General features: G+C 38.6%; 2 protein-coding genes across 4 annotated transcripts in view; both read left to right on the top strand.

Annotated features, from left to right (window-relative positions):
* Window positions 1-532: 532 nt before the first annotated feature.
* riok3 (RIO kinase 3 (yeast)) lies at window positions 533-5,843 on the top strand. Of its 2 annotated transcripts, none has more exons than XM_079181381.1 (13): window positions 533-854; window positions 1,376-1,491; window positions 1,604-1,749; window positions 1,842-1,949; window positions 2,050-2,159; window positions 2,279-2,422; window positions 2,526-2,653; window positions 2,824-3,006; window positions 3,232-3,391; window positions 3,611-3,691; window positions 3,841-3,930; window positions 4,312-4,425; window positions 4,562-5,843. In XM_079181381.1, exons 1-13 carry the CDS (start codon window positions 819-821, stop codon window positions 4,673-4,675), a joined length of 1,530 nt encoding a protein of 509 aa, XP_079037507.1. In that variant the 5' UTR covers window positions 533-818; the 3' UTR covers window positions 4,676-5,843. The 2 variants fall into 2 exon arrangements, with proteins under 2 accessions (XP_079037507.1, XP_079037508.1); XM_079181382.1 differs by having other exon boundaries at window positions 1,353-1,491.
* Window positions 5,844-6,566: 723 nt separating this feature from the next.
* The window catches only part of rmc1 (regulator of MON1-CCZ1), a 9,404-nt gene continuing 6,474 nt past the window's right edge, over window positions 6,567-9,496 (top strand). For both annotated transcript variants that reach the window (XM_079181379.1, XM_079181380.1), the window contains exons 1-7: window positions 6,567-6,756; window positions 7,467-7,543; window positions 7,881-7,965; window positions 8,157-8,213; window positions 8,346-8,432; window positions 8,765-8,905; window positions 9,326-9,429. In XM_079181379.1, coding sequence (XP_079037505.1) covers window positions 6,655-6,756; window positions 7,467-7,543; window positions 7,881-7,965; window positions 8,157-8,213; window positions 8,346-8,432; window positions 8,765-8,905; window positions 9,326-9,429 — 653 coding nt within the window. In that variant the 5' untranslated portion in view covers window positions 6,567-6,654. The remainder of the gene's footprint in view (window positions 6,757-7,466; window positions 7,544-7,880; window positions 7,966-8,156; window positions 8,214-8,345; window positions 8,433-8,764; window positions 8,906-9,325; window positions 9,430-9,496) is intronic.

The following is a 9,496-nucleotide window of genomic DNA, read 5'->3' as shown; positions in this document are numbered from 1 at the left end:
CATTAGTATTTTCACGGTGTGGTATTAGTACTTTTATATTGTATTTTATTATATTACTTTTCATATTTTTCTGATTATTAATTTGATTATATTATTGTAATTATCTCGATTGATATTTACAATGTATTGTTTGTTTTTATGTTGTATCGATCTCTCTTGAAAATGATCTGAATGGGATTTACGTGATTACATAAATAAATAATAATAAAGTTTTTACTTATTTAATATTCTTTACTGTTTTATTACTTATTTATAATAATTGTTTTGATTTTGTTTGCACTAGCCACATGGATAGTGGATATATATACATATATACATATACATATATATATACATATATGTATATATATATGTATATATGTATATATGTACTCCACTATGCTGCTGTAATCCTGTACATTTCCCCGCTGCGGGTCTAATAAAGGATTATTTTATTTTATCTTATTCTATAAACAGCGTAAAGGGCTTTTATTTTGAAGGCGTACAGTAGCCTCCTCAGACGATGACGTCTTTCCTCCTGTGCTAAGGTTCACTCAGCTGGGAAACGCCTCACTGAAAGCTTCTCTACCTCCTTTACACGTTTATAATCTTTAAAACAACATCTGTTACTGACTCGTAAATTATATATTCATACTCTCTGACGTTTAACCAACAGGTGTGTGTTGGTGTCACATCGCGAGGCCTTGTTGTTAATCTCTTTTTCAGGCTTTTCTTTGGTCGCTAAATCTGTCCCTTTGGAGTGCGCTAACGTTAGCTCAGCGGCTAGCCACCATTCATTCCTCAAAGGAACGAATCGATTAATCGATATCGTTGTAATCATGGACCAAACACTAGTCACGACAGAGCCACCAAAGGTAAGAGTCTCTGTTGTGTTGTTGTTTTGTGTACATTGTTGAATTAAACGAAACCAATCCCGTTAGCTACCTAGCATGCTAGTGTTAGCCTTTTGCTAGTTGATCCAAACATGGTCTGTTAGCCTCCACAGCTAACAGCTAGCTCAAAGTAGACGATGATCTCATTGCTATTTCTCGACCTTAAATTAGCCTCCAGCCACATCTTTACTGAGTCATTGTATTTATATTATTATTTCATTACTTATTATTAAATAACGTTATTTATTATATATACTATTATTATGATATATTATTTATTTATATATATATATCATTGTGAATATTTGAGTCCCCTAAATATTGTGGGCGTGACCATAGAAACACGAGTGAGGGCTTAGTGGGCGTGGTTTATCTCAGACATGTCTGAACTTGTCTCATATGTTCATATATATATATGTGTGTGTGTATATATATGTGTATATATATATATATATGTCTCTCTCTGTGTCTGTCTGACAGTATAAAGTTGTGTTTTTATCCAGAGCCCGTGGGGTTCTGTGGCTCCAACGCCTCCTTCCTGCTCTCTGAATGATGTGATGAGTGAACAGCTGGCTAAACAGCTGGATGAAGAGAACAAGGCCTTCACTACACTCAATGAGTACGTTCACCTGTGTGTGTGTGTGTGTTCCACACCTATGTGACTGTACTTTATAGTTGTTTTACCAGAACATGTCATTGCATATCACTAGTAAACAACCTCTCTCCTTCAGTCCCTCAGCAGACCTCTTGTTGTCAGAAGACTCCTCTGAGACGACCAGCGACTTGATGCTCGCCAAGATGCTTCAGATGCAGTTTGACCGCGAGTTTGACGATCAGCTCCGTCGGGAGGAGAAGAAGTTCAACGGAGACAGTAAAGGTAGAGACCGTCCTCTGAGACTCACCTGTAGACGTCTGTCCTCTGAGACTCACCTGTACTGATTACTGACTGATGGACATCTTTGTCTCCAGTGTCCATCTCCTTTGAGAACTACCGGATGGTCCACCCGTACGAGGACAGCGACAGCTCGGAGGACGAGGTGGACTGGCAGGACACGAGACACGATCCCTACAGAGCGGGTAAGTCACAGACAGAGGGTGGACGAACGTTTGTATTTAGCTGTATTGGTTTATGAGGCGGGGACAGTGCACATTAATAAAGCTTGTTTGATGTGATCAGAGAAGCCTCAGACGACACCGAGGAGAGGCTTCAGCGGGAAAGGAAAGAACATCACCACCAAACACGACGAGGTGATCTGTGGACGCAAGAACACGGCTCGCATGGACAACGTGAGACCAACACTGTTTATGTTCATTAGTGTTCGTTCACCTTTAAGAAGCTTCTTTATCTCCGTGTTGGATCTCTGAAAGGTTTGTTATCTGATTTTATTTTGTCCTCTCGTCCTCAGTTTGCTCCAGAGGTCCACGTGGGAGACGGGTTGGGGATGGACCTGAAGTTGTCCAACCAGGTGTTTAACTCCCTGAAGCAGCACTGCTACAGCGAGCAGAGACGCAGCGCCAGGCTGCACGAGAAGAAGGAGCACTCCACTGCTGTACGTAGGAGGAGATTCATTCATGTCGTTATTAAATAATGAGAGAGAATACTGGGCTTTTCCTCCGTCACCCTCTCTTAACTCTCTCTCTCTCTCTCTTCAGGAACAAGCGGTGGACCCTCGCACTCGTCTGCTGATGTATAAAATGGTGAATTCCGGCGTTCTGGAGAACATCAACGGCTGCATCAGCACCGGGAAGGAGTCGGTGGTCTTCCACGCCAACGGAGGAAGGTGAGTGGAGCAGAAACAGACTCTTGGGTCTCGTCCATCCTTACGGTCACTCAGGCTACAACCACGCGAGCGACAAACGCATCTCTTTCAGGAAATAATCTGAAGGTTTGAATCCACCTTCGGTAGTGCAGAACCAAAGACCGGAGGTTTGAATCCACCTTGTGTTTCAGCCTGGAGGAGCAGCCGGTTCCAGGCGAAGTGGTGCTGAAGGTCTACAAGACGACGCTCAACGAGTTCAAGAACAGAGACCGCTACATCAAGGACGACTACCGCTTCATCGACCGCTTCAGCAAGCTGAACCCACGGAAGGTCATCAGGCTGTGGGCCGAGAAGGAGATGCACAACCTGACCAGGTAGACCCCCTCCTGCTGGTCTCCAACCCTCTGAACCTCAAAGCAGTTTCGGGGCTCTACTTCTTCTAAATATGAAACTATTGTCTATACGTTTAAAGAAAACGTGCTGCTGAGTGTTTTTGGGGGGTTCAAAGCGTTAATAGAATATATATTATGTATATTTGACGTACTGTATTGAATCTAAAGTGTTTTTAAAGACTCGGACGTTGTAAATGTGCCGTTCAGGATGAAGAAGGCAGAGATTCCGTGTCCGGAGGTGGTGCTGCTGAAGAAACACATCCTGGTGATGTCGTTCATCGGTAAAGACCACATCCCTGCTCCCAAACTCAAGGACGTGGTGCTGAGCTCAGAGGACATGAAGACCGCCTTCTACCAGGTCCTACACGTACGTACCGCCAGTACTACACTGTGTACTGTGTACTGTGTACTGTGTACTTCCAGAGAAGTACAACAGCAACTAAGCATTTGTTTCAGCTGTGATTCACTCTTTGTTTTACGTCAGTCCTGGTTCATAGTATTATAATGTACTGTAATACGACATTATAGTAGTTCAAACTACCGTTTACCCAGAATGCCGTTGGGCTCTGTGTGTGTGTGCGTGCAGGTGATGCAGCAGCTGTATCAGGAGTGTAATCTGGTTCACGCTGATCTCAGTGAATACAACATGCTGTGGCACGAAGGAAAGGTAACGACTCTTCATCCTCTTCTTCATGGATCTGATTCCTTCAAGCTGTCCTCCGTCCTTCCTGACTTCACCTCTCTCCTCCTCTTCCTCCTCTTCCTCCTTCTTTTACTTCCATATTAACTGATTCTTTTCATGATTGTGTGTTCCAGGTGTGGTTGATTGACGTGGGTCAGTCGGTGGAGCCCACTCATCCTCACGCTCTGGAGTTCCTCTTCAGAGACTGCAGGAACGTTGCGACGGTAAACGAGTTTGTTTGATCTTTAAAGCTGTAAATGAAAAGTGAACTCGCGTTCCCGTAAAGTTAGAGTGGTTTAAAAACAACTGCAGGATTCAGCGTGAAAACATCCTTTAAACAAGTTTATTTTAATGGTAATCAAGAAGCACATGTTCTATTTACGGGGAATTAAAATGTCTTCATAACATATTTAAGTTCACATTTAGAAAATAATAATGACGTCATAATTATTAATTATATTTATTTGTCGCTAATAAAAAGGAAACCAGGATCTCAGTGTTCGAATATACAAATTAAATTCATTTATATTATAAAGAAATACATTCTGGGTCGTTATAGTTATAGTGTATGTGTGTGTGTGTGTGTGTGTGTGTTTGTGCCACAGTTCTTCCAGAAGAGAGGAGTGAGTGAAGCGATGAGTGTTTACGAGCTTTTCAACACCGTGAGCGGACTGAACATCCCTGTTGGCGAAGAAGAAGAGGCCGAGTTCATAGCTGAGGTAACACACAGATACACACACACACACACACACACACACACACACACACACACACACACACACACACACACACACACACACACACACACACACACACAGACCTTTAATTTACAGTAAAACATTCTCTGTGTGGCAGATTGTTGCGTTGGAGAAGAGGAACGAGGATCACGTTCAGCGTCGAGGGAAGAAGACTTTTCTTGTTTCCTCTGAAGACGAAGATCCTCCGTTACAACCCGACTCTGACGACTAACCCCGCCCCCCACACACACACACACACACACCCTCTCTTCACGATCCCGCCGTGTTGAAAACAAGCTGTAGAAGAAGAGACGAGTGAAGGAGGCCGCCTCCTCCTCCTCCTCCTCCTCCAACCATCACCCACCAACCGCATCCTTTAAACAGGCCGACGGAGCTCCGCCTCCTGGCTGCAGGTGGGCGGAGCTTCAGCGTGTTGGATGTTGAAGTCAGAGCGTCGTCAGAGACCAGAAGTCACATCCTCCTCCTGATCTTTATGATCTTTATCACAGCGAGTAATAAAGATCTAACGAGAGGACGGCTCCATCGATTACAAACGAACTCTGAGAGGATTTAAATTCTGAGTTTATGTCACGGAGATGAATTTAGGGAAATGATGCAGAAGATCACGAATATGATTTAATTTATTTAGTGAAGGAACAATGTGAAAGAAAATCTACTGAAGCTTCAGTGAAGAAAAAGAGCCAAAATGTTTAAATATGTTGTAAATATTAAGCTCAAAATCAGTAAAAAAAAAAGTTATTAAATCTGGAAAATTTTAATAAAAGAACATTAAATCTGAGCAGAAATTAAAAATTCCATGTGACAAATATTATTTTGTCATAATACATTATTTACAGACATTTTGCTCTACAGAATTTAACCAAGATTAAAGATTCATGACAGTAATACATTAGAAATATTACAACAAATGCATAATTAATGAAATGAAACATAATGCATCGTTCTGTCTCGACCTACATTTTTAATTCTCGTCTCTTTCTCTCACTCTTTTTATTTCGCTTCACTGAAATCTATCGAAGGGAAAAATATATTTTAACGTGTCAAAAGAAACGGCTTCAGTTCATTATTCAGTTATTTCAGTCTGTCGCGCCGTCTCCTCGGGGGTGAAACATGGCGGGGGAGGGGTCAAAGGTCACAGCTGGTTGGCTTTGGAGTGTTTTGTAGAAGCTTAAAGAGATATTAAATGTTTTATTAACACTTGAAATTCGAAGCGCAGAAACAACAAATGAAAGTAAATGAAAAAGATGGAAAGTGTTTGTTTGTGTGATGAAGACGAAGCTTTTAGTTTGTGACTAACGGATATAAAGAATGAAGGTTTCTCTCAGTGATGTAATGATTTATTCTAATGAATCTGACATTAAAGATGAAAATGAAAACTCTCTTTTTGTCTTTTTATTGTTTTTATACAAATATCAGTTTAACACTAGGTTTGTTCTGTTTATAACAATTTAACTTAAAAGATCAAATCTGTTTCTCTCTTAATCACGTGATCGTCATCACATGACTCCAAGCGGCAACAAAAAAACAAGCAGACATCCGGTCTGACTCCTTCAGAATAAGAGTTATCTCTGCAAATATGAACTCAGACCAAAATAATTTAGTGAACAATGTGAAAATAATAGTTTTATTTATGAAAGTCCTTCAGTTTGAATTCTGAATCTGACATAAGTCTGTTTGTTGTCATGTGTAACAGAATAATGGTAAGATATGAAAATCAATATGGATTTCTTACCAAAAACAATGACAATAAACAGTAAAATAGTATAAGACGTTGTTTAAATAACCATATGTATATGATAAACATTACATTAGTCTTTTTTTTTTTTTAAACATTGTTTATATTTTAAACAATATAAGAGTATGTTAAGAGGAATCTGTTATTAAAGTGTATATTTAAAGTGAAGAGTTGGGATGTGGAAATGTATTGAACAATATATATATAGATATGTGCTTTTATTTACTAGGTAGTGAAATCAAACAGCAAATTAAAATACTTATTTTCTTTTCTTATTTTCTTTTGCACTTATTTTATCTTGTCTATTCCCCGCTTTTATTCTGAAGACCAAAACCGGAAGGCGGAAGTGTATTGGCCGCCCGTTGACGTGAAGCGTCGCTCCTCTGCTGCTGTAGTCCTGTCAGGACTCTGAACAACAGTCTGAAGAGTAATAAATACAACATTACGCTGCTATCATGAGCGAGGACCACTTCTACCTGGAGCTCTGTGAGAACCCGGTCCAGTTCGAACACGCCTCGAGCGTCAACAACGTCTTCTTCGACGAGGCTAACAAGCAGGTGAGCTAAGCTAAGCTAACCTGTTATCTGTCTTTATATATGTTTATATACATATATATATATATGTTTATATACACATATATATATATATATATGTGTATATAAACAGACAACAACTTTAACTCATTATTATAGTGGTGGAGTATTCTGTTCGTCCACTGAAGTAAAAGTACTAATACCACAAAGTGCAAATACTCTGTTACAGTAAAAGTACAAATACTACATTGTAAAATACTTTATTACAGTACAAGTACTAATGCCCTCTTTAAAAATACTCTGTCACAGTGAAATGTACCTTCAGTAGAAGTATGTCGGTATAATCAGCAAGATGTAGTACAAGTATTCAAACTGTGACTGTTGTATTTTTATATATTAGATTGTGTTATTAATACTTATTAAAGTAAAAACATGATTTTATTGTTGTTTGTTGAGCTGGAGGTCATTTTTAACTATTTATTTATTAGACTTAATAATCCTAAAAAGCTAAATATGTCCGTGTACCTTTATACGTAGAGTATTTACTGACATTAATGTATATATTAGTTTGACTTTGTGTTCAGATTTATATCATTATACATCATATTATATCGTATTATTGGATAGTAGAGTATATATATATAAAATATTTTATTAGTGCTTCAAATTCAAAACAAACAAGTTTTATTGTAAAATGATTGTGTGTTTTTTTACTCCCTGTTTTTTGTCTGCAGGTGTTCGCGGTGCGTTCAGGTGGAGCCACAGGTGTGGTGGTCAAAGGGCCTGACGACAAGAGCAGCGTTGCCTTCAGGTACGCCCGCCTGCACAGGAAAAATCTGAAGTGATTTGACGAATAAATAATATATTTAAATATTAAAATATTATACTATATATATTATAAATAATATAATGCATTTAAGGCCGTTTTAACACATACGTAAAAACATAGAATACAAAAATAATACAAATTTAATAAAAATAAATAAAGAATAGAAATAAAAAATAAAGGATCTGGAGTGCTTTGTCTCCTCAAAAGCACTTTAACTTTTACATTTTTTATGGCCAATGTGCTGAGAATAATCATAGATAATATTAATATATATTAATATATAATCATTGGTATTGATCATGTGGTGTTTTCTCCACAGAATGGACGATAAAGGAGAAGTGAAGTGCATCAAGTTCTCTATTGGAAATAAGATCTTAGCGGTTCAGAGGACTTTAAAATCTGTGGTGAGTTTGAACAGAATGAGACGCTTCTTATTATATTAACAATAATAATAATAATAATGATCATAACCGTGTGATGTAATGTAACTTATTTTAAAGTAGCGTGTGTGTGTGTGTGTGTGTGTGTGTGTGTGTGTGTGTGTGTGTGTGTGTGTGGTCTGAGGACTAACTCTTGATGTCTTGTTCTTCTTCAGGACTTCATCAACTTTATACCCGACTATCCGCACACAGAGTTCACTCAGGAATGCAAGGTGTGACATTATCTTCTTTATTATAATATGTAAATGTCTTTATGAGTTTAAAAGTAACGATGATAAATAATTTGAATATAAAACGTCTCGTTTTCTTTTAATAAACTGCGTTTGTGTGTTTTCGTCCTGCAGACGAAGAACGCGAGTGTTTTAGGATTCTGCTGGACGAACTGGAACGAGATCGTCTTCATCACCGACCAGGGAATCGAGTTCTACCAGGTAACACGTGTTCACTGAACCAACACGTTCTCTTTGAGTTCCACGCTTTATGATTTTAAGATTTGATGGAAATGTTCATTTCTTTTTTTTGTGACATTTCACCGTCAAAATAAAAGCCCAAAAATATTATTAAAAGAATATATATACCTTTTAATTTTTTACAAAACCTTTTCCCTCATTAACCAGAATAAATCCAAATATGAAGTATTGTCTCAACAAATGCAGCCATATTAGATTTAATAAATAATAATATTAAATAAAGACTATCTGGTCAAATAAAGAGATTATAATAATAATAATGATGTGAATCGGTGTCTCTTTGTTCCTCTCAGGTGTTTCCAGACAAGCGCAGCCTGAAGCAGCTGAAGAGTCAGAGCATCAATGTGAACTGGTACCAGTTCTGTCCGGAGACGTGTGTGCTGCTGCTGTCCACCACGGTGCAGGGCAACGTGCTGCAGCCCTTCGTCTTCAAGGTGAGCGAGGACACGAGGAGACGAGGAGACGAGGAGGCTTTATTAAAGTCACCTCACACGCTGCATTCTGCTTCTACTTACTGCAGTTCTATGTGGATCTTCTGATGTTGTGAGATGTTCTATCGTGCACTCACACACCCGGGCTTCTATTTCATATTTATCTATGTTTTAATCTACAGATTTATCCAATAGAATTATAATAGATGTGACCGGTAAGATGCTGAGCCGTTTTTATTGTTGTAAATGTTCTATTGTAGATATTGAGCATTCATTGAGCCCAAATTCTTTGTGGATTGTTGGAGGCGGAGCTCTTTATTTAATATTTAATAATAACAGATTAATGTGCTGTTTCTAAGGTTGTTAATAACTCCCCTTGTTGTTGTTGTTGTTGTTGTTGTTGTTGTTGTTGTTTGTCCTCAGAGCGGGACGATGTCTAAGATGTCTAAGTTTGAGATCGAGCTTCCCGTCGTCCCCAAACCGGCCAAACTCAGCCTGTCAGAGAGAGACATCGCCATGGCAACCATGTGAGTCATCATCAGAGAAAACATCGTTAAGTCTTTATTACTTTATTACTTTATTACTTTATTATTT

This window comes from Pholis gunnellus, assembly GCF_910591455.1.
Source record: "Pholis gunnellus genome assembly, chromosome: 20".
Classification (NCBI taxonomy): domain Eukaryota; kingdom Metazoa; phylum Chordata; class Actinopteri; order Perciformes; family Pholidae; genus Pholis; species Pholis gunnellus.
This window is presented reverse-complemented; position numbering and strand designations above follow the sequence as displayed.

Excerpts from the sequence above, each read along its gene's own strand:
- riok3 (XM_079181381.1), top strand. The coding sequence starts at position 819 with ATGGACCAAACACTAGTCACGACAGAGCCACCAAAG. Across the intron at positions 2,423-2,525 it reads AGAAGGAGCACTCCACTGCT|GAACAAGCGGTGGACCCTCG; the intron begins GTACGTAGGAGG and ends CTCTCTCTTCAG. Across the intron at positions 3,692-3,840 it reads TGCTGTGGCACGAAGGAAAG|GTGTGGTTGATTGACGTGGG; the intron begins GTAACGACTCTT and ends TGTGTGTTCCAG.